The 25632-nt window shown below is 35.6% G+C and overlaps 1 protein-coding gene across 1 annotated transcript in view; it reads left to right on the top strand.

Annotated features, from left to right (window-relative positions):
* SYNE2 (spectrin repeat containing nuclear envelope protein 2) overlaps positions 1-25632 on the top strand; it is a 493787-nt gene that overhangs the window by 202178 nt on the left and 265977 nt on the right. The window contains exons 32-47 of the mRNA XM_069091728.1: positions 46-196; positions 3515-3673; positions 4127-4288; positions 5344-5445; positions 7081-7281; positions 8349-8520; positions 10217-10329; positions 12216-12418; positions 13143-13259; positions 13357-13642; positions 15956-16107; positions 16913-17222; positions 19117-19281; positions 21163-21504; positions 22865-22999; positions 25149-25303. Of these exons, the coding sequence (XP_068947829.1) occupies positions 46-196; positions 3515-3673; positions 4127-4288; positions 5344-5445; positions 7081-7281; positions 8349-8520; positions 10217-10329; positions 12216-12418; positions 13143-13259; positions 13357-13642; positions 15956-16107; positions 16913-17222; positions 19117-19281; positions 21163-21504; positions 22865-22999; positions 25149-25303 (2925 nt within the window). The remainder of the gene's footprint in view (positions 1-45; positions 197-3514; positions 3674-4126; positions 4289-5343; positions 5446-7080; positions 7282-8348; positions 8521-10216; positions 10330-12215; positions 12419-13142; positions 13260-13356; positions 13643-15955; positions 16108-16912; positions 17223-19116; positions 19282-21162; positions 21505-22864; positions 23000-25148; positions 25304-25632) is intronic.

The raw sequence follows: 25632 nt of genomic DNA, 5'->3' as shown, positions 1-25632 counted from the left end.
TTGTTAATCAACATGTACCTGAGTATAAATGCTTCCTTTTCATAGCCTTGAGCAATGCCAAAGAGCAATGGATCTCCTGAAGCAATACCAGAATTGCAAAAGTATTCTGACCTCTTTGATCAACAAAGAAGAGAATGTGATCTCACTGCAGGCTTCTTATTTGGGAAAGGAAAATCTGAAGAGGAGAATAGCAAAGGTAAGCTCTTAAAGCATGATTGATCATCTTAATTTTTGCAGGGTGACAGCTGGTAGCTTTTTCTTCCTAAATAAGGGGGCATTACTTGCCATTTTTCTCCTTGTTTTCTTTGCTTTCCTTTGCATTTTTACATAAAAATGTCAAAAATGAAAGTAGAATCGATGACAGGGAATGTTAAAACTGTTGGTACAGTGCTAAAAATAGTGAAGGGCACATTAAGAATCCCAAGAACAGGGGCAGGTAGATAGCGCAGTGAATAGAGCACTGGCCCTACAGTCAGAAGGACCTGAGTTCAAGTCTGGCCTCAGACACTTAACACAAAACTAGCTGTGTGACCTTGGGTAAGTCACTTAACCCCAATTGCCCTACCTTTCCCCCTCCAAAAAAAAAAAAAAAGGAATCCCAAGGACCAAATAGATACTTACTAAGTTCTTGTTAAATGAATGCAGGTGAATGGAACCATCTTAGGATCTTTGGCTTTGAGGATGTTATTAATAAGTGTATTCACAGGGTCTCTAAATATTATAATCAAGTCTTGAAACTTAAACTACAGTAGAAACTTGGTTTAATGGAAAGAGCACAGGATTTGGAATCTGAAGCCCGGAGTTCTGAACCTTGTTCTACAGCTTGCTATCAGGATGACCTTAAGCAAGTGATTTACTTTCTTTCTTAGCTTTCTCACCCTCAATTCTTTTATCTCTAAAATGAAAATAATAATTCTTGCAAATCTAACCTTATGTCATTGTTGTGAGCCTCTAAGGTATGGGGCAATGCTATTTATTTTGTAATTGTGTGATCTGGGTCTCTTAAGCTTAAGTTATGACTGTTTCTCTTGGCTTTGGTCTTTTGAATGAAGGAAGTAATGTAATACTGTCTTGTGGGTTTGAGGTTTTGCCTGGCTGTTATCCTTTTCACTGGAGATGATTGCTAATCAACAGCCAGAAGCTGTAGAGTGAAAGCTCCTTCTCACTTTCACCTTTATCAAATCTTATTTTGCTTCTGGGATTGTTGTTCTTAACTAGGAAAAGTTCTAAAAACCCAGTTCCGACCAACCTACTCTTGGGGGCATCTGTGTTTTGGAAGACTTCTAGAGGTCGAGAATGTCTGAGAACATGAGTCACTCTATGATGGGTTTCATTATTCCTCTTACCTCTGTAAGATGAAAAGAGCTTCTGCGTTGATCCAGCTCTGGTCCTTTCCCTACCCCCTGAAATTCCCTATGTTGCCAGTACTATCAAGTAACTGTACCAGCAAATTCCCCAAAGAGCAAAAATATGATAATGAGAATATTTATCAAGCCTGAGCAATTCAATGTTTATATTTTACAATGATGAGTTCTATTCTTAATCTTTTAAGTCTACCTCTAATACTCTACTAATATTCATAGCCTCATTTATACATTATAAGGAAAGCATTATTGGGCACAGTTTTGCAATTATGTACAGTGTAGCATAGTATGCATAATATAGAACTATACATAATAGAAGCTCACAGTTCCATCTACAATCCTCTTTTGTTTATATTGATATTAAGTTCATAATAAAGAAGAAATTTTATATTAAAAATAATGTTGCAGAAGTTTAAAACTGAATAAAATTGGTAATTTAGTTGCCACTTTAGTGTTATATGCCTGGAATATCTTCTCCTCCCTTCCCTCGATTTGCCTGTTTAATTTTTCTATCTTCAAAACTTCCTCTGCTAAATCATCCCCTATTTGGAAAATACTTTTTTTTCTCCAAATAACTTCAGTAGGACTTTGCTTCTACTATTCTTCTTTAGTTATTATAATTTCTTACTTATTGCTATTTATTTGTGTTTTGTATCCCTTACTTTCACATGAGGCTCTTAGCTTCATTCTGGAAATCTCTTCCTCTCCTCACCTCTCCTCTCTTTTCTTTCCCTCTCCTCCTCTCTTCTTCCTCTTCCTCCTCCTTTTCCTCCTTCCCCTACCCCTTCTGTGCTTGTCTGCACTTAAACAATTAAATACTTATTATATTGAGTTCATGAAATGTTAAGCCTTTTGAGGGATGGTTTAAAAACTAATAAAATGGCATCTGAGTCTCTTTTAAAACTTATAAGATTTATGACTTTTCTTATTGTTGATATTTCTAAGCCTTCACAGCATTGCAATAAAATTGTTATTAATTTTTGTAGAAGATTTGTATATTCAAGTTTACTGAATATGGTTTACATTTTTCCTCAGGAGAAAAAAAAACCCTTTTCCCCCTAAGTTTTCTTAAGTTACTTGAAAAACTTTTTACTTAATACTGAGTTAACTATACCATTTTTAATATTAACCCAGAAGGTGACTAGATCATCATGCTGGTTTTCACCAATGTGACAGAAATTTGATACGGCTGTGAACTTCTTTCTTTAGAACATTAGAAAACTGAGTGTTTGGTCCCTAATGCCAAATTCCCACCCTCACGGAGACACCAAAGAGTAAAAGAAATAGAAGAAAGATAGAGAGCCAGAGGATTAGCAAGCCTTAGGAAATGTCAGAGCAAGAATTTTTGCCATTATGTAAAACTCTCATTCATTGTGAAACAAAACCCACAGTTCCTGTCTCTCATTAAAAGTTCCTTATCTTACCCACCCTTTTCTTCCAGGAATTGGCTGTGTCTATATAAAAGTAGACTCCATTGTCTATTGAAAATGCTATTTGTTTTGGTTAGGTTATAGGCACTAGGTGTCAGTATTTTCCAGTTTTACATACTGGTAGACTGAATTTGATGGATTTATTGGAATAATGAACTTTGAGTATATTGAATTTACTAGGGTATTATTTTGTTCTTTAGGTTTCTAATTGCCTCTTTCAGGTAAACCTTATTTAGTAACTCCCTCGGTTATTTTGTACTTTGAAAAAGTTAAGAGAAATTCAGAGAGGATTTGTCTTTCTTATCACACTTATTTAGAGTACCATGAGAATGGGGATGTCAATCATTTTTGATGTTACTGAATTTTACTTAACTTAGGCAAGAAAGCTAGTTTTATAAAAATTAAAAATATTCACCAGGTAGAACTGAAAGCAGTTTGAGGTGGGGCTAAAGTTAGGTTAATTAGAAAATGTGTACCCATCATTTAAGATATCTGAAGAGTTTTAGAGTGATGGATGGAATCCTTACCAGTTGGCGATTTAACAGTCAATGAGTAGAAATTCTATTACTACATTCAGGGGTATAAATAACACTTTTATAATGTAACTTTATTTTAAGACCCAATACTCAGCTGATAATTGTGTTAAAAGGTATAATTGAAGATATAATAATCTTACACACAAGAGCTTAAGATGTGTTTCTTTATCTTTTTTTCTTATAGATTGAAACTGTCAGAGAAGAATTTAATAAACATTCAGAAGATGTAGAAAAAATAAACAAGATCTGCAAAAACCTGCAATTCCAGCTAAACAAAATGATAAACTTTGAGGAACCCCCCTTTGAGAAAGAAGCTAATGTTATTGTAGACAGATGGCTTGATGTATGTAATAAGTAACTGTGAATTTTGCCTAGCTATATTATTTCAATTATATTTCTTGAAACTAATATTATTTAGAATAAATTGGATACTGTACCACTTCTAGGAGAATAATAGCATATTGCATATGTGGTATTTACTGAAATATAAATTCAAAGTATTTATATGTATTATATATTTATATGGAATTTAAAATGAACATCTTTTATGCTTCTAGAACTATGATCAACTGCATTGAAATTCATGTCAGTTGCAGCAAATCAGCCACTATTTTTTTCTCAGAGAAATTACTGTGAAGAAAAGGCCAAGCAGATAATTTTATTCTTAAGTAAAATAAATTATTTGATAAGTAAAGATAATCCCAAAGTGTTATTTTAAAATATTGCTCTGTTTAAAATTATGTTTTTCCTATTGTTTTATTACTGACAATATTCTTTTGTCTTTAATTTATGGCAGATAAATGAAAAGACAGAAAACTATTTTGATAATCTGATCAGGGCTCTAGCCTTGTGGGAAAAGCTTCTTAATTTAACAAATATCATTGATGAATGGCTTGAAAAAGTGTTTAGAAAAGTTGAAGTCCACCAGCTGAATGACACAGAAAGAACACAGTTGCAGGTAACTGCACAGAAATAAGAAAAGTTCATTTGTAAGATGAACTTAAAGCTAGATATAACATGTAAGGCATGGGTGTCAAAACTGCTGCCTTGTAACAACTCTCTCTCTCTCTCTTTTTTTCTCTCTCTCCTCCATTCCACTGTGGGAGATGGAAAAACTATTAGGGAGGCTTTCATTTCTCTGATAATTCCCTACATGGATGCTAAAGTAGAAGGTAGTAAAGATAAGGACAAGCATTTATTAAGCACCAACTGTGTGCAGGCCCTGTGTTAAGCTCTTTACAACTATTACCTCATTTGATCCTAAAAAACAGTCCCTTTTGTGAAATCCCTAAGGAACCCATCAAAGACAAATAACATGATCATGGCATGGCCCATCTAGAAGTTTCTATGGATAGGGTGTAGGGTTTTTTGGCTTTTTTTGATGGCATAAATAAAATATTCTCCAAAAAAAAAACCATAAGAAGCCTAAAGCTTGGAGATTAAAAGAATCCATTATCTGAGAGCATCAAGGAATCAAATTTTTATAATACAACTTAGAATTAGGCACAAAAGTTTCTAAAGGTATGATGAAACTTTAAAAATATATCATAATGAAGCAATAATTTATCTGGATGTAAATGATTCAGCAACGGGGATGTTAACTGTCCTCTGATACACACACATATATATTTATTTAAAATTACATATGTGATTGAGTAAATATTATATTCAGTTAGCATACACACACACCAACAACACTCCTTTGACACCATATACTTTGAGAAATGATTTGAGATATTTTATAAATTAAAAGTCATGATTTAGTTCTTCTCTCCTTTAAAGGCACCTAGGTGATACAATGGATAGAATGCTGGGCCTGCATACAGGAAGACCTGAGTTCAAATTTGGCCTCAGACACTTACTATGTGACCCTACCTCTGCCTGCCCCAGTTTCAGCATGAATGGATTGTGTTATTATAATTGGTGATTGCCATTAAATTTTGGAAGATGAGATATGAATAAATTTTAAGAGAAGAAATGTTAATACCATTATTTCTTTAAATCGTGTTTTAGGAAGAGCTAAAAATCCAGGAGCAAAATAGTGCCATATTTGGTGTGAGGTTAGTTGAAATACAAGATTTTCTTCAAATCAGTGAACCACCTCTTGAGTTACAGGTAAGAGAGCTACTATTTGGAAGTCTTAAACATGTGTCTGCTATATCACTATTTGTAAGCGCTTGCTTATCTATTACTTTTCTCTTTTATACAAAAATAACATAAATTGGAGTTATTTTAATTTGCCACTTTTTAGGTGATAAAAATGTTGGAAATGGTTGCAAAATAATTATTTTCTCTTTCACAGATACATTATTTTTATGATTACACTTTTTTATTCTTAAGTTAGGAATTTTTTTTCAGTGCCTCTTGTGTGGAGGGGGAATTGATATTATAACATAATTTTATAACATTAATAGTTAACATTTATATAATGCTTATATAAGTTTTACAGCATTTATAGCATTTAATTCTCACAGCAGACCTATGAGGTAGACCCTACAGATATTATTATTATATTTCCATCTTACAGCTTCCCTTGATAATTTAGGCAACTTGTCGCAAATGTCTCTAGGCTCCAAATCCAGTTCTCTTTTCTTTAGTCTTTTCAGCGGCTGCTAGGTGGTGCAATGGATAGAGTGCTGGAACCAATAAGATCTGAGTACAAATCCTTCTTCAGACACTTAATAGCTTTCTGATTTGGGATAATCCACTTAACCACTTCCTCCCTCAGTTGCCTCATCTGTAAAATGAGTGTATTAATAGTACCTACCTCCGAGGTTTATTGTAAAGCTCAAATGAGATAATATTTATAAAGTACTTTGTAAACCTTAAAGTGCTAGCTATTATTATTATGTCTTTTTTTCATTTAAAATTAAATACATACAGGTAGTGAGTGCTTGGAGGTTTACAAAACATTTTCCTCAAAACAACACCGTGAGGGGCAGCTAGGTGGTGCAGTGAATAGAGAACTGGCCCTGAAGTCAGGAGGACCTGAGCTGAAATTCAGCCTCAGAAACTTGACACTTAACTAGCTTTGTGACCTTGGGCAAGTTACTTAACCTCAATTGACCTGCCTTTCCTCCTTAAAAAAAAGTCATCTAAAAAAAAAAAAAACAACAATACTGTGAGATAGCACAAATATTTTTTATTCTATCTTGTAAATGCAAAAAAAATGAGGCTGGGAGAGAAGTGACCTATCTATGATCATTCTGATCTCTTCTTAAGGCCAATTGCACTGTTATTTCACCTTAATACAGTCCTCCTCAGCCGTCTCCATAGATGACTGTGTAAAGGCTCTCCTAGGAGTTTCTGTACTCTAAGTTTCATAGAATTTATAGTTGGAGAAAAATTAATTTGATCCATTTGGTTTTCTGATTTGTCAAGAAAAACTTTTTAATTCTATTTTGTCCAACTGAGAATGTTGATGAGGTCATCGCAGGTATCTAGATAAAATGTATCTTTAAGTCAATGTTTCATGTATACAGAAGAATTGAATTTAGCTGCTCAGAAAAAGAAAAGGTTACGATGTTACTTTCTGAATTTTTTTCTTTTTAAAGGATAACATTTTGGGTGGCTGTATCTGTGAAAAAGAAAAATGGAGACTTTGGAGGGGGAAGTAATAAGATCTAATTTTGAAGAAGCATTTAAACCACTCCATAATGACAGTCTCAATTCATTCCATAATAATGCCATTGTCAGGAAATTTAATTGGAAAAAATACTTGCTATTACTTGATGTTTTTTCTAATTTCAGGTCATCAAGTCATCTCTTTTGAATAGAATAGAAAAAGTAAAAATGCACTTAATGGACAAATCCAACCCGAGTGAACTCAATGGCAGTACAGCTGAGCTAAAAGAGGACCTTGACCAGGCCAAGACACAGATTGGAATGACTGAATCTCTCTTAAAAGCCTTGTCTCCTTCTGATAGTTTGGAGATCTTTACAAAATTGGAGGTACTGTCAACTTTACCTCTCTTGTCATTCAGATTCCTTTTCAGTTAGTCCTGGTTCATTTAGATTAATTAAAATTGATGGAAGGAAAATACTAAAGGTGTTTGGAAAGATGAGAAAAATATTTCATGCATATGGAGTACTTTCACCTTCCAATTGTTTTGCAGATATTAACTTATTATTGTGTCTTAAATTCCTCACTTTTAGATATTTTCCAGCATAGAGAAAGCAATTCAACAACAACTCTTTTTTAAAAGCAATTGAAATTCATATTTTTTTGCATATATTCAGTTTTTTTTCTAAGATCTATCATTGAATGATTGAGTGAATTAATGAATGGCAAAGTATTTCTTAAGTACTTACTATGTGCTAGGCACTGTGCTTCATCCTGGAGATATAAGTACAAAAGTGAAATCTCCTACCCATCCCTTTTACAGTTTCTTTTTATGTGTTGTCTTCCTTCATTAGAATGTGAGCTCCTTGAGGGTAGGGACTATTTCTATGGCTATCTTTCTTTCCCCAGTGCTTGGTACAGTACTTGGTGTAATAGTAGGGTTGACTGAAACCATCCTTACATTTAAGTAGCTTACATTTGAACAGAGAGAGATAAAACACGCAGGGAAATTGTGACCAAAGAAAGGAGTTTGGGTCTAGGTAGATGGCAAATTGACCCACAAGGCATTACCACAGCTTTTCCAGAATCAGTGGTTTTATTGCTATATTCACAGCAAAGCGAAAGCTAGGAGGAAGGGGTAGGGTTTGACTGTTTAGATGGGATATGAAGCATGAGCTGGTGTGGGCCTTATAGATACACTGGGTTGGACCATTTTACAGTTACTCATTTATCAATCAAAACAGTTCAGCCACAGGGCACATGTTCCATAACTAAGGGGATTGACTTCCCAGGGACTGAGGATATGGTTTCTGGAAGTCTAGTCACAAGGACACTGTTCTAGGTAGGGAGAATTGGGACAAATGGCATGACACATGGCAGGATAGCCTAGGTGGATGGCTGGATGGAGTGTGAAGCCTCGACTGAGATCTTTCTGTCTGTCTTTCTATCTTTCTAGGAAATACAGCAGCAAATTCTCCAGCAGAAGCATAATATGACACTTCTTGAAAATCAAATAGGTTGCCTGACTCCTGAACTCTCTGAACTTAAGAAGCAGTATGAAAGCATCAATGATTTATTTAGTACTAAGAAACGTACTTTGCAAGATCACTTTTCCAATCTATTGAATGGTAAGCAAAGCAGTAATAATGAGCTAATATTTACATAAAGCTTTAAGGTTTTCAGAGCACTCTGATTCACACATTACCTCATTTAATGCTTCTTCTTGTTGTTTGGTGGCTTCAGTTGTGACTTTTTGGAACCTCATTTGGGGTTTTCTTGGCAAAGACACTGGAATGGTTTACCATTTCCTTCTCCAGCTCATTTTACAGATGAGGAAACTGAGGCAAACAGGGTAAGCGACTTGTACATGGTCACAGATAGAAAATGTCTGAGGCCAGATTTGAACTCATGAAGAAGAATCTTTTTGATTCTAAGCCCAGTGCTCTATCCATTGTGCTATCTAGTTGCCCATATGATGCTTAGAATAACATTTTACAGATAGACAAATTGAGGTTAAGGGCCATTAAGTAACTTATCCAAGGTCACACAGGAATTATCTGAGACTGGATTAAAAAATCAGATATTTCTAACTCCAAGTCCTGCCCTTTAACCGCTGCACCACCCAGCTGCCCAGGTGTCTAACAAAATCTTACTAAGCTGGTATATCTTGTATGCCTCATAATCTGAAGGGAAAGTCTAATTCAAGGTTAATCTTTAAAGGGAGTCATCCAGGAAGCCTGGTTCTGAATTTATCATTTCATTCTTTGGGGAAAATTTACTTGAGGATAATTGCTTAGTAGTTGGGGTTTAGTTCTGCTTAAGGCTTTCACTAGCAGTGTGACTTTGAACAATTCACTTAAGTGCATAAATTTACTATATCCTCAGAAGCAGCTAGGAGGAACAGTGGATAAATGTGGGGCCTGACATCCAGAATACCTGAGTTCAAATGTGACCTCAGACACTCTCTAGCCATGTGACCCTGGGCAAGTCACTTAACTCTGTTTGCCTCAATTTCCTCATGTGTAAAATGAGCTGGAGAAGGAAATGGCAAACTACTCCAATATCTTTGCCAAGAAAACCTCAAAAAAGGGGTCATGAAGAGTCAGACACAACTGAACAACAACAATATATCTTCATCTCTAAAATGAAAAAGTTGTACTAGATAATTGCTCTAAGGATTCTTCCAGTCGCAATTTCTGTCTTTTTAGACATGTGGCATGATCTTCCCATTCAATGAGATTAGGGTTATGGTGTTGCAAGTCCATATGTATATACAGTTGTGTTCAGTGGGTCTTATGGTTTCTCCCATGAACCCACTTTGGGGATGAGGTTTTGGTTCAGATAGGATCAGTAAGAATATTGGTAGAGATAGAGACTATTTGTATATGTAGATCCACTGGCATATGGAATTCCAGGTGAAGAAACTCCCTTACAAGGGTCCCCAAATGTTCTCTATCCTCAGGTGGCAACAAATCACTTTAATAAACATTTGTGAAGTGCCTACTGCATGCAAAATTTTGTGCTCACTGCTAAGGATGATGCAAAGTTTAGATAAGATGATGTAAAGTATCATTGTATTTGGAATCTTCCATGCAACTATTTTAATCTCTTGCCCAATTAAAATCCATAGAAAAATCTAAAAACATATATAAATAATTATAAAACATAATAATGCATTATGAATATATAGAATCCTATGTCAATTTCCCTTTACACCATTAGCCTGGGAGGCATGAGTCAAAGTTGCTCACGTTAACAAGTAATATTGATTACTTTTTTGTGTTAATATATACATGAAATCAATTTTTAAATACCTTTTTGCAGATCAGTGCAAAAATTTTGATGATGGGTTCCAGAACGTTCAGTTGTCCCTTAAGGAATGTTTTGATCCACCAGAATCTAAGAAAAGTGCAGAAGAAAAGCTCCAGAAACTTAATGTAAGGCATGAATCGATTTTAATCGTTTTTGTTATTGTTATTGTTACTGTTTGTTTGTTTTTGATGTAAAATGGTGGAGAGAATGGTGGAGGCCTGATACTCAAGGTATAAGCAAATAAGAATAAGGAATATGATAGCTTCCCCAACCTGCTAAACAAAAAAGCTTAAAAAAAATCCCCACTCACCCTGTCAGAATAAGTCTAGCAGTCATGATCCAAAGTCCCTTTTCCCTCTGGCAGGGAGTTTCGAATATCAGCTAGTTACTAGTTTCTCCTTGCATCTCCCCAGCATGAGTGAGCACCAGTCCTGAGGCTTGACCGCAGGTCCAAGATCCCTATCCCTAGCCCCTAACACCTGGTCTTGTTTGAGCCTTATAAGAACCTTAGAAGAACCCACCCACTTAACCCACATTGGGCACCTAACTCTATTCAGGCCTCCATTGAGCTGACCTCAGTGTATTCATTATCTCCAATTGCCCTTGTGTTGTGTGAGTATCCCCACCCTTAACAAAACTCCCTTCTTGTGCTGCGTTTGAGATCTGTCCTGGTGCTGCCTCCTTCCACACTACTTCTCTTCTGACATGTACGAGCTGCCATGCTTAGTGGTTTAGTAGATAAAACTAATTAACAAATCTATTACTTAGAGAATATAGAGAACAAGGACTGAATCAGGAACCATGTGCCATGATTTCAGGCCCCCCTCCTTTTTGATGAAAGAACTGAATGCTCCTTGACATTTTAAGTGGCAGATAAGGGAGACTGCTGCCTTTCCTTGTATTGAACTTTGTTATTCCATACCTCCCTGGTCTGTATTAAGCATTTATTAAGCATATTTTATATATTAGGCATTGTGCTAGGTGCTAGGGATAGAAGTATGAAGAGTAAAAAAAGTTCAGTGCACCATTCGCTTATGTTCTAATGTTCTGACAATTTGGTTCTATCAATTTCTCCACAAATATTTTACTCTAATCCCCTTGCCCCCAGATAACTAAATATAGATGCACAAAAGTACATGATTTGCTGTCTACAGGTACAAATAAATGTATGAAGCCTCTCCATGAATGTCATGAGTTACAATTTCAGTTTGGTTTTGATTGGTTTGTTGGGCATGTCAAGATATTCCAAGATTTGAAAATTAAGGTACATGATATAGGCCCTAAACCTACTCTTACCACTTTGAAAGAAGATGCTCTTGCATCTCTTGTCATATTCCTATGACCATGGCCATTTTTCTACCCTGACAGCTTTGTTAGTATTTTTAAAAATAACAGTTGAAAGAAATTATTTTAGACAGGATAGAGTTATAAAGACACAATGTCATCAACTTGCAATTTTCCTTGGGTGGGTTGGGTGTATTGCCGTTTACCTTTGGCAAATGATGCTTTCATGGTTTTTGAGAGCACTTGGGGTCCTCCGCTTAATTATCTGTCTCAGTAATATCTTACTTGTATGCTTATATTATTGCACTAATCTCTTTTAGTTTATGTAATGGCATGTCATCTACACCTCAACACTTGAAATCCAAACTCTTAACCACAATACCTGCTGTAGGGAAAGTTTAATAGAAAAGAGCATTGCTTAGATTCACACAGTAAAGTATTTTCCAGAATGTCAGAAATGCATACCCATTTTGAAATATCAGTTGAAGAATCTACCCACATGTCTAAGTAGAAGTGTCATTTTGAGCATTCACCATTTTGGATTCTTAGCATACAGTACTCTGTTATGTAGAAAATAAAAAATTATCATGTAACATAGTAGCCTATTTAGAGATGGGTCCCATTTATAAACTGGCCAAGGAATGACTTGTCAAGAGAAAGAAAGTAAAAGGCCTAAAAGCATAAGTAGTCTCTCTCTCTGTCTCTCTCATACTTTGCCTTTATTAAGGATTTCCTGACCTTTGAGGGAAGAAGCAAGGACATACAAGAAGTAGAAACTGCACTGAATAATGTAAAAAGGCATCTGCCCAAGGAAAGTGTCGAACAGCTGAGTAACTGGATCATGACTCAGGAATTGGAACTACAGAAAATGAAGTTCACATGTCAGACGCAAGCCAATGGACTTCATGATTGCTTACAACAGTTACTTAGGTAGTAAAAGAAGTGTATTTCTATATGTATGTGTTATGATTATATAAATAATAAATTATTTAATAATTCTAATATAGATGCTCTCTTACAATATAGTGATCTATAGGGGCATCAGAGGTATACAGAAACAACATGACAGATGAAAGTAATCCTTCTTCTTTTAACCTACGGTTGACACTGGGGTGATATGGCAATTTTGAAATTCCCCCTCATTTAAGGAGTAATCCACATCTCGAGAGGCCATTATCAGGCCAAACCTTTTGAAGACTCTAGCTGTGCATGTTCCCCTGGCAACTCACATTTGTTAACTCTTGGTGCACTCTTCCTTGTTACCTTATATTGTAAATATATGGCAAATAGGGACATCATAGCTATCAATGCTTATTTTTATTAAAAGGGATATTGAATGAGGTGCTGTTCTTTCCTCCTGTTATCTTTTGCTCTCACTTCTTTTAAAAAGAAGTTATTGAAAATTTTACTCCTCTCCTTTCATAATATGTCCATTTAATGCTAACTATTTTAATTCAATAGAACATGTCCCATCATTACTCAGGTTCTAATAGACTTCAAATTAAAATAGTGCCACCCCTAAAGTCTAACTGCTACTCAGAGGAAGTCTATGACATAGCTTAGCCATAAGGTTGGTGCCATGCCACCATTTGAAAGGAGGTTCTACTGCATTTGCAAATCTAGCACTGTAGATATCTTATACTTTTTATTTCAGGCTTCAGGACGATTATATAAGCTTGAACAAATGGCTCATGAATCAAGAAGAAAAATGGAAAGAGACTGGAGTAGAAAACAAGTGTAATTTTTTCTTCCAAGCATTAACTAGAAAAAGGTAACCCTGACCTTTTATCAATTATCTTGCCTAAAAAAAGATTCCTCTGTGGTAAAGAAGATAACATAAACTTAATTTTTTGTTTGGAATTTTCTAGGCAACTATTTGACTCTTTTGCTCAGTTGAACAACTCATTGAAGAAATTCGGACTTATTAGAGAAGAAATAGTGATAGAGTCAACTCATTTGGTTGAGGAATATGAGACTTTTTTAACACAAGTATGTGAAATAGGAAATCACCACTCACCTCCTGCTGAAGACCAGAACTTTGAAGATCTTGTACATGATGTATTTTCTTGGATAATGGGGATTAAAGAGTCACTCATGGTTTTGAATTCAACTGAAGGCAAAATGCCTCTTGAAGAAAGGATCCAAAAAATAAAGGTACTGCAATTAGCTAAGGGCTTTGGGGACTCCTAGGGAACTTATGTTTGAAGTAGTTTCACAGGAGAGCTATGGAAAAATGACTAAAGTTGTTGTAAAATAGTCTTTGAGGAAATGTTAAAGGAATTAATATCAAAGCATGTAGAGTAGACTTCCCTCTCTCAGAGAGGGTGGTGACCAATAAGAATGGAATAATTGTAAATGAACTTAAACTCCAGTATGTGGGACTTTGCTTGGGGAAAGACATTTTTGAGAGTGATAAAAGTTTGATATTGAAGAGCATGCTGAGGGAAATTTGTCCTTGTTCTGCAACTAGATTGCAGAGTGAACTTTGAGTCAAGAAGGCCTCAGTACAAATTTTGTCTCAGGTACTTAGTAGCTATGTGAGCCCTCAGCAAACCTCTGTTTGCCTCAGTTTTCTCATCTATAAAAGAGGGATAATAATATCCCCCACCTTCCAGCGTTGTTGTGAAGATGAACTAAGGTAATATTTATAAAATGATCTGTAAACCTGAAAGCACAATATAAAAATGAGCTAGCATTATTTGTCTACTAATATTTGCTAAGTACCAAGGTGAGGAGCAAAATAAATCTCTTGACTTGAAGGGATCTTACTGTTAGGGAAGAGAAAAACAAAAATATATGCAATACACAAAAATCAACTATAGTTGTATGCAAAGGTAAGTTTGGCTAAGCATTGCCGAGGAGGATAGGATGAAGAAGAGTGGGGGAAAGCTGATGAGAATTCCTGAAGTGATTGGAACCACATGATTCCTGTCTAAAAAGACTTTGTGAAAGAGGTGAGTTTTGGTCAGTTTCCTAACATCAGAGCAGGAAAACACTTGATTTAGCAGACTGAGATGGGAACAAGGGGAAAATTAATTAATTAATTAAAATTAAATTTGATTAAAATTAATTTAAAAAATTAATTGTCCAATGGGTCGGAGCAGAGGCAGATTAAATTTGGGAGGTTATGTACATTTTTTTAGATTGAAACAAAATAACTTTTATATGGATTATGTATCAAAATATCTGTAATATAAATGTCATGTGGGAAAAGGCTAGTTGCCCTAGGTATTTTTTAAATATACAAGTTTGAGAGGGGACAGTTGAAGATGAGAAAGAAATAACTTAATGAATAATATAGACTGGGAGAAGACAGAAATATGAATAAACAAGCATAGTTATTGATAGAATCCTAATAAAGCTACCCCAGCCCCAATATTCTAACTTAATTATAGGCCCAGCCCTACTGAACAGCAGCCCCACTGTACCTACCTAGCCCTTCTGCCAATGTCCCAGCTTCTTCATATATGCCTCACTGCTCACTGGAACAACAGGTGTGTCCCTGAACTCTTAGTTCCCACAGAAATAGCAGGTGTGTCCATGTGATGGGAACCCAGTTACTCCCTCTACCTAGTCACTGCCCCCAGACCCACAAAACAGTTGTGTTTTTGTATTCAATCACAATCACATCATCCATCTAGCCCAAGACAGGACCACCACAATACTTATATTAACTAGACAGGACCACAATAGCGAACGTTTAACCACTGAACCATAGACGGGACCCCTCCTCCATTAACGGATTCCTTCACAAACTCCTCCTGCCTTTTTAATATTAATCACATTCCTATATTATATGTAAATTTTGATCGTGTAATTGCATCTTTATCCTATAAAAGTCCATCTTGCTTTCTCTAAGGCTGCTGGCACTTCTTGGAACTTAGTCCACTTCATGAGAGGTGTCAATCTCAATAAATGCCTATACTTGGATGAGAGGTGGTCTGACTCTGAGTTCTTTGAGATGATTCCACCACAACACATGAAACCATAACATGTTGCCCACAGCAACAGTTATCGAATGACTCTTATGTCCACTCTGTGGAAAATGTAACTGGAAATTGAACATATACAAAATGAAAAGGGATTTTTAAAAAAATTTAGTTAAATGCTAGAAGAACCTTTGGTACATAAAGTCGGGTAGCCACTAATCATAAAACAAAAAGTAAATGAGATTTATGTTGTGCTGTTGTTGGGTTGTTTCAGTTGTGTTCATCTCTTTGTGATCCCATTTGGGGTTTTCTTTGCAAAGACACTGGAGTGGTTTTCCATTTCTTTCTCCAGTTCATATTACACATGAGGAAACTGAGGCCAACACTTAAGTGATTTGCACAACTAGGAAGTATCTGAGGTTAGATGTGAACTCAGGAAGATGAGACTTTCTGATTCGAGGTCTGGCACGCTGTCCACTACACCACCTAGCTGTCTGTTGTGCTGTTGTACTCATTTGTTTGTTTGTTTATATTTCAGGAAATCATCTTAATTAAACCTGAAGGGGATGTGAAAATACAAAACATTATGAGTTTGGGTGAGGAAAACAAGGCATCTTTGGTTCAGGATACTCTGTCTGATATCAAGAATCAGTGGGACCACACTATCCATTTAGCCAACACATATTTGAGGTAACAGGAATATTTCATTGTCGTCATCATTCTCTCCCTGACAAATTTGTAAAAAAAGTATCCAGATATTGATAATCTTCAGAATAATCATTCAGGAATTTGGGGACAACAGCAAGAGAGTGGGATAGAGTGAAATCCTATTCATATCATCCATTAGGAATCCTTCCCATGATTCAATAACATTTAATAGAAGTGCTATACTAACTGTAGGATTATTGATTATTGATAACAAACTTACCTTCCCTCTTCTCCAAAAAAACTCTTCTGCTAGACTCTATTAATATTGAAGGAAGTACTATAAATACATCAGGTATAAATTTTGATAAATATTATTTGATAAAAAAGATTTGAAAACTGATTTCTAGGAAAAAGTTTCTTTTAATGATTTTCAAGTGCTTAGTTTTCAATTGAAGTTCACTTTTCTTTTGAAAGACTGAGATTTTTATTTTCTGTCAGGCCTTAAAAATAATATTTTTCAGATACCAGAAAAAAAGAGCAAAACCTATTCAATAAACTTAATGTACTTACATACACTCTAAACCAAATTGCAGAGTGTTTATAGTCATAGGCATAACCACTTTATAACAAATATTATTACTATAAATATTAGAAATAATTTCTATTTGGTATAAATCCTGTCATTTGAGGAAAATGTATAAAAATTATAATACTAGGAATATCTCTGAGAATTAAAAATGAGTTATGTTATTATCTTACAGTCTGATGTATGTATATATAAAATACAAAGTATCATTCCATTTTGTCAGACATCTAATGAGTATAATTTTCTTTTGTTAAAATATAGCCATCAGGAAAAGATTCAGCTTGAAGGGGAAAAGTATTTACAAAGCAAAGAAGACTTAAGACTAATGCTTACTGAATTAAAGAAGAAACAAGAATCAGGTTTTGCTTTGCAGAATGGCTTGCAAGAAAAGAAAGCTCAGTTGAAAATATATAAGAAATTTCTACAGAAAGCAGAAGACTTGACATCCTTGCTTAATGAGTTAAAAACTCAAGGAAATTATCTACTAGAATGCACTAAAAACTCCAAATTCAGTGAAGAAAGATGGCTAGAAGTCAAGCATCTCCACAAAAGCCTCCTTCACCAACTGCAGGTCAAAATAATGAAATTGCATTTCTTATGGACGTAGTCACTTTTTGAACAAGGTCTTTTTGTGTCATCATTTCTTGGTGACACTGACTAAGCGCAGAGCTATTTGTTATTTAGCGACAAGTGCCTGCTTACTGAGGATAAAGAAAACAATTCAGACTTCATTTCTGCTCAAAGAACCACTGTATATGAAAACACTGAGTTTGAGGATGGTGATGGTGTTTCCTTTTACAAACGTCCCATGACCATTGTTAGCTGTAGGAGAAGTTGGTATTTATTAGGTCACTTCATGCATGAGACAATGCCAGCATTGTACCTTCATAGTGGGGTAGTTGACATCACACCCTTTTGTGTCCTCAGGTGCTCCCTAAATTGGAATTCTTTGCACATACTCTGCAGTGAAGATTGTCAAAAGGAAAAACAGTTGGCTTTTTGTGGGGGAAGACTATGTTAGCTAAGAGTACACCACAGTGCATGATATATATGTATAGATAGCTCAAAATAATAGCCAGTTAATAGGGTGAAACTTCTCGGCAAGAGGAAGAGAGTCATGGATATTTTTGTTCAGTTTTTCAGCTGTATGTGTCATAGATTTAGACAGACATTAGATTGGAAGGAGATTAGCTTTATAGTTGCTATTTTCTCCATCTTTCACCAGAGTCCTTCTCTGACGCCTTGCTGTGCCTCTGGGGCCTAAGCTCTGATGTGGTTGCAAAACAGGGAGATAAATTCTAGGGCCATAAATTCTAGGGATAAATCACCAGGGTCAAAAACTCTAGAAAACTACATATTGAATCATAAAGGGATTGTGAAGGAGTGACCCTCCTGATAAAACCACAGATACTTGAACATAGATCCTATTAAAGTACTTTTCCCTGAAAATGTGTAGACTTTTTTTTTTTTAAACTCTTGAAGGTAGAGAAATTCTCATTGATGTTGCTATTGAATTTGGGATTACTCCTTCCCACAGCTAGCTTGGGAATTTGTTCCTCATGAAAGAGATTCTTGGGTTTTTACTACCATAACAGGATGATAGACCTAAAGTTGGAAGGGACCTCAGAGGCCATCTAGTCTGACACCCTCATTTTTAAGATAAAGAAACTGAGGCCAATGGAGATTAAGTGATTTGTCCAAGATCACACAAAAAATAAACATAAGAAGTGGAATTCGAACTAAGACTCCCCCCTGATACAGAGGTCAGTTCTCTGTCTACTGTACTATAATGCCTCCCTTATTTTGGAACAAAAGTTAATAGTAATATCTTTCATATTTCATGTAGCCAGATGTAAAACTGCTCAGTAAGTTAAGACTCTTAACTTTATAATAGATGCCTCTGAGTTGATTATACAATTTGTAACTATTGTTTCTTCTTACACATCAAATACATTCATTTCATCACGAAATGAAGGAAGAAAAATGATCAGAGAGAGTATAAATGATTCCAGTAAGAGGAGTGCCCTACAATATGAGAGGTTAGGAGAGACTATAGAGATCATCTAAATTTGTTGCCCCCTCCACCTGCCAAAACCCTCCCCTATTCCCCTGCCCCCTATCAACATTACACATAAGAAAACTAAAGCACAGAAAGCAACTTGCCCAAGGTTATACAGCTAGCTAATAGCAGAACTGGGATGGAAAGTCAGGCCTCTTATTCATACTTGACATTTCCTCAGAGGAAAAGAATTGGGAAAGAGATTTCCAAGCTGAAGAGCTTCACAAGTAGAATTCTCCTTGATAATCAGTTATGCATTGTTCATATAAATTGATGTTGTGTAAAAATTTCATAAATTCATGGACTTTAAAATGGCATTCTAAGTAGGAAAGTAAAGTTGACTTTACTTTCTAGTATGACTTTAGTTTTACAAGTATGTTGACTTTAAAAATGATTTTATTTCTAGGATTCAGTAAGTAAATTGGAAGGTCACGTTCAAGAACACCAGTTATACCAAGATTTGGTTGCAGATTTGAATACCACATTGGAAAATTTCTCTCTGGAATTCCTCAGTTTTCCTGATAAGCTGGCAGATGAAAAGGCAGCTGAGCAAAAGGTGTTAAAATTACAGGTATGATGCAATTGCCAGATTAAAAAAGAAACACATTTAATTACTTCTCCTAGTTAGGTGGGGGAGAAATCCCTCAGGGGAAGTGATTGTGTGTTATTTATCTTCTTTTCTTTACCTGTACCTTGCACACTTGTGGTCATCAAATAAAGCTTAAATTGAATTTGATAAATGTCTAAACCCCCCTCCTAAATTTTAAACATTTTTTAAAAAATCTTCCTACACCTAGTATACACTTAAATTGAATACCTCTGAGCATTCTTTTAGCCACCATCTCTTACTTAGATTATGGGACAGGATGTTTTGGGATATTTTTTAGCAGTTCATCATTCTTAGACTAAAAAAAAATATTGACCGTATGCATAGAACTATATATAGAACATGCATGGAATGGGTCTCTGAGAATTGAGATGAACAGTTTTAAATATAAAAAAGACAAGACAAAACAAAACAAAAAACCTGAGGCTTTCATCATCATCTTTGGAAAAAAGTAAAGTAGCACTTTATTAGGTACCTCTCCAACATTCTGAGGCTGGAGACAATAAATAGAAGGCATTTTAGGATTCAGTATCTGACCCACAATGGAATAGGTCTTATGAAAGGGATTTAGAGTTGTTTCATCTTTAGCTCAGGAAGCCTAAGAGGCAGGTAAAGCTCTTTTCCCTGCACCCTCCAAGAACTCAGCTAAACTCAGTAAACCATTAAGGACATACTCTATGCAAGGCAATCCTAATATGCTACCTGGTTATATATCTGGGTTCTCTCTTTTTCAATAATATATTTATTTATCTTCTTACTGTGTGAAAAACATACTCTGCTATGTGCAAGGCACTTGGAACTGGGGATGCAAAGAAATTGCACGTGTTTGATGTTTGCTGAATACACATGAATTGAAGGAATGAAAAAGCATTCATTAAGTGCTTACTCTGTGCCAAGCACACCTTTTCATACTCTAATTAGGGGAGATAATAGACCATTTTAAAAGATCTACTCCAGAAAAGTCAAGCAGATGGTGAGGTCCAGGAGCCCTTGGGTTATATCAGTATAACAGTGCCAGGGATCAGGAAGAAAGAGAAGTGGGGGAAAGAGAGTAAGGCCTGAAGCCCCTTAAGAGAGCATGGCAGGACAAATGGTGAGGCCCATTGAACCTTCCTCTCATTAAAAGGAATACAGCTGGTGACTCACCTCATCCAAGCTATGTGAATACTCTCAATGGGTATTGGGTTGTCCAGCCAGAAGAAGCAGGTATGGGGGAAAAGAACATCCCTATGATGACACCCCCTCAAGGGGCTAACAATCTATTTGAGCCAAGAAACATGCATGTAAATTCTTTTTGCTATATAGACTAGTGTATGATCTGGCTATTAATAAAGTCTAGATAAGTTTTGAAGTTTGATCTCTTTAAATTGGACCCTTAGTCACCTATAGTGGTTTCCCCAGTACTCTGTGGGTCCCGAGTTCCTTATACCTTGAATCCTCACCGATCTCCAAAATCATCTATTCACCCACTTGCATGTAGTATTTTTTGGAAGCCACAAATGTCAGGTGGACAGCCTGTCATTCTATTCTTTCCTTGTTTATCTTGCCTTGTGCCAGGTAAGCCTTTAATAAATAGTTCTTCATTTGTTTTTTTGTGAGCTTGTATCACCTTGGATGATGCTTGTGATAAAAATCTAGACTTTTATACACAATGACATTGGGGATTCAGTCTGGTGTTCTTCCAAAGCTATTTGATTTTCCCCCCCAAGTATGTACTTTGTGACTAACAAGTTTTCCATAATTCCTACCAGGAAAGTAGTGTACCCTGTCACTACTAATGTCAATTAACACATGATAATTGAATTGAAATATTTTTCATGACAGTTTTTTACCTCCCACTCTTAGGAATTAGAAGCCCTCCTTAATCTAAAGAGTGACACATTAGAAAAGATTTTAGCTTTAGCAGAATCCGTCAAACAAAACTCCTCTTCAGTGGGACAGAAGATTATTAAAGATGAAACAGATTCACTTAAATGTAAACACAAGGATTTGGAGAATAGACTTGAATCTGTTAAGCAGGAGACTGAGAACAGTTTCAACAACATCCTCAAATCAAAATCTGAAATGAAGAAAAAAGAAAAAATAGCCGTGAAAAAAAAAGAGGAACAGGTCTCTTCTGGTACTCAGGATTCCATTCAGGAGTCTGTCACAGTGGAAAAGTTGAAGGAAAGATGGGAAGACAACAAGGTAAGTATTTATGATTTCAAATTTCCACAATAAAAAGGGTGAAAATGGAGATGTACTAGGCTCTAAGAAGAGTGTCATGAAATTTTTTTTTCCAGTTTCATAATTGAGCCTTTAATATACTTGTTATGTACAAAGTGTATTTTGAGATAAAGTCCTCCAAAACTACCCTTGGTAGAATATTCCTCTTGCCAGAAATAGTCTGTTGAACTTATAGTCATCAATTTAGGTTTATTCTCTCTGATATTTAGTTAGATGTAGTTTCTTGGACCAAGTGCACAAAGACAAATTAAAAGAGGTAATAGAGAAGAAAATACTACAGCTATCCCTTCCACATTGCAACTTTCCCCATTGTGGTTTTGATTTATCACAGGCTGGCATAAAAAAATTAAATGGAAATTTTTTGAGAGTTTTGTGGAAGCCACAGATAGGAAAAGTTTAGAAACTCAGAAATGCATAAAATATGTGCATAGTATTGTATAATATCAGCTTATTTTATCTTTTAATACCATAATAATTCAGACTTCTCTGGTACAAAGAGAGGGTCAAAAATTTTTATGCGGATTTTCCAGATCATAGGGGCACCACTCTCCGTTACCTGACTATGTGGGGTGGGAGGGTTAATCAGCTTTCTTATAAAATAAATCCCATGTCCAATTTTTTTTGTTGAATTTGTAATGAAAAAGGTGACTATTTCAAAAGATTCTCCTAACCATTTTCTCTTCTACCTATGTTAAGCTTATATTCCAAATACTTTTTTTTAAAATTGGACCTATGATTCCATAGAACTGTGCTCCAAGTGGAAAAATCTTACTAGTTATCTTCTCTGCAATTTGTACTCTTAAAAGAGTGATGTCAAACTCAAACAAAAGGGAGCCCCGTGGGTCACATATATTAATTTAAAAAACCTTTTATGTTTTTTGGTTTTTAAAAGTTTTGTTTATTTTTGTTAACGTTATCTATGTTATTAAGCCATTCTCAATTACATTTTAATCTGGTATGCAGCATTAGGGAGTTTTGGCCACATGGGTGAGTTTGACACCTCTCTTTTAGAAAACTGAGAGGGCAATGAGAGACTAAATGATGTCCACATAGTCCCACAATCCGGATGTGTCAGAAGTAAGGTTTGAATCCTGTGCTTGTTGACTCTGAAGCCAGCTTTCTATCCACTATACCATATTGTCTCTCATTGCACATAAAAAATTATACAGATCTTTGCCACATAGTTTAATTATGATAATCTCTACAGTTGGCTAACTGATTTTTTCCTAGGGAAAAGATTAGAAAATGTATTTTGTTTTTAAAAATTCACTATAGCAGGATGGATGGATTTTCCTTTGGCTTTTTAAATGTTTTCTCAAAGGTTGGGGAATTAAATGGAAAGGACATGCATAGAGTACAGCCCAAGAAATGTCATATGAAAGATAGCCTGTTATTGGCAGACTGCCTCCCACAGTCTCCCATCCAAGGGAAGAATGGAGAAAGTTCAACTGTTCAGGTAGGAATAATGATAAGCGTTTACACAGTACTTTTCCTACCTCAGTTCATTCACTAAGCCCCACATCCCATGCTTTCTTCAGAAAAAAAACCAAGAAATTATCTAACCAGAGAGATTTTTATAGAAGTATATAAAGCAAAGAGGAAGAGAATGAGCATATATATATGTATATGTGTATATATGTATATATATATAGCACCTACTATGTACGAGGCACTGTATGTACTAAGCACTTTACAAATATCATCTCACTTGATCCTCACAACAACTTTGTGAGGTAGGTGCTATTACTATCTCCATTTTACAGATGAGGAAACAGAGATAGACTTGCCCAGGGACAGGATAGCTATTAAGTGTCTGTGACTGGATTTGAACTCAGCTCTTCCTGACTCCAAGCCCCGTCTTCTATCCATTGTGCCACCCAGCTGCCTCAGGGACAAGCAGAACCAGGAAATCTCACAACTACAAGAAAATATTGGTTAAGAAATAATGTTGTAGAGAATGAGGTTATACTGAGCAAGCAACATCCTCTTTAGGATGTATGTGTTGGGAAAATATTCTTAGGCACTGGTCAGAGGAACTAAGGATTAAGAAAAAAAGATGACACATAATCCAAGTGCTTTGTGTGGAGATTATGTGATGGTGAACATTAGTGAAAAAGAGGTTTCGTGATATGGCATAAGTTGCTAAAAACTTTCTGCTTCTCTAAAAAGGTACATTTTAAATCTTAGTAACATTAATTTTCACATTGAGACCTAGAAACATTATGACGTTATCTCTAGGGGTGGGGAACCTGTAGCCTTGAAGCCACATATAGCCCTCTAGGTCCTCAAGTATAGCCCTTTGACTAAATTTGTGGATTTAGGGCTGCACTTGAGGACCTAGAGGGCCACATGTGGCCTTGAGGCCCCAGGTTCCTCGACTAAGCTCAACCACATTTTGTAGCCTGTTGGTCATTGTGGAAGTGCAGCTCTTATCTCTAATAGTTCATGAATTACATGAATAATTTTGAAAACGAGGGGAATTATTGAATGAAGAAGTGATGACCTTACTGGGTTTTGCTATTAAGAAGTTTATAAATTTGCATTTATAAGATTTAAGCATTAGCTGTTGTAGCTTTTTAAAAAATTACCTAAAATTGACCTTGATAAATTGCTTAACCCTATTTGGTTCAGTTTCCTTATCTGTAAAATGAGCTAGAGAAGGAAATGGCAAACCACTCCAGTATCCTTGCCAAAAAAACCTCAGAAGGGGTTATGAAGATTCAAAAATGACTGAAAAAAATTGACAACAAAAGAAAACAAATACGTCTTCCATAGAGTCTCTTCTGGTAGTCATACTGCAAAAAGCTGGCAACTTATTTTGGTAGTAATTTTTAGGCATAATCATGGAGATGTGAATGTGTGTGTGTAAAAAACAAACAAATTCCATTTTAGCTCCTTTTCATATCCTGAAAATGCGAATTAAAATCTATTCATGACCGTGGGAGGAAGAGAAAGGTGGTATTTGAGCTGTACTTTGAAGGAAACTAGGAATTTATGATGTAGGTCCAGTTAGATATTTCACTGGCACCTCAAACTCAGTGTGTCCAAAACTGAGGTCTTTAAGATCAGAATTCGAAGAGACCATAGAGGCCAGGTAGTCCACCCCCTACTGGGGAAATGTGGAAACTGAGACCCAGAGAGGATGCCAACTACCACATAAATGGTCTAATAGAGTCACTCATTGTTGTGGAAAATGCAATTTGTGCTTTCAAGACTTTTAATCCACAAATTAGCAAAACTTCTTAAGGTGGAACTGTAAGTGGGGAAGACCTCTAGACTCTTTACAAGTTTTATATTTAATATCAAATATATAAAAACCTCATAAATCCTATTTTTGCCAAAAAATATTATACATTATGAGATAGTTTGAACATTCATTACTTAAATCCTCCATCCACTTCTGCATATTTTTCCAAAGTAGTGTCTTTTTTGTCATTATTGTAAATTTTTTGGTGCTGAAATATCAAATGAAATTATTTTTGTCTTGATGCTGATGTAACACCATGAATCAATATGCATTTTATTTTGTCATTGTTGCTTTGTTTCAAATTAGTAATAGTTGCTTTGTTTCAGAAAATGTCTTGTCACATTTTAAAATTTTACAGGTTGACATGTTGTTAAAACAAGAGTATGCGGAAGTCATGAACACTGAAGATCACACTATTGAACCTAGTAACTTGGAGAAAAATTTAGTGCCTGAGAGCACAGAAATGCTTAAGATCAGAGAAGAGTCTGATAGGGTGCTTGTAACTCACAAAAGGTAAATCATAACTGCAAACATTTCTATAGTGACATCCTGTAGGTAGGGTTCCATAATGTGTTTCTTATTTAAATTAATTCATTTAAAATGTTTATTTTCAGTTCCAATCTACCACCCATTGAGAAGATACCTATTATATACATGAATGCTGGGCCTGGAGTCAGGAAGACTTGACTTAAAAACCAGCCTCAGATATTTACTAGCTATGTGATCCTGGGCAAATCATCTAACCTCTACTGCCTCAGTTTCCTCAACCATAAAATGTTGGTCCTATTAGCACCTACCTCCCAGGGTTGTTGTGAGGATAAAATGAGATGATATTTGTAAAG

This window comes from Petaurus breviceps, unplaced genomic scaffold (assembly GCF_028583685.1).
Source record: "Petaurus breviceps papuanus isolate PSGF00001 unplaced genomic scaffold, PetGlider_PUasm1.0 189, whole genome shotgun sequence".
Classification (NCBI taxonomy): Eukaryota; Metazoa; Chordata; class Mammalia; order Diprotodontia; family Petauridae; genus Petaurus; species Petaurus breviceps.
Note: the sequence above shows the minus strand (reverse complement) of the source record. Positions and strands in the feature narration are given on the sequence as shown.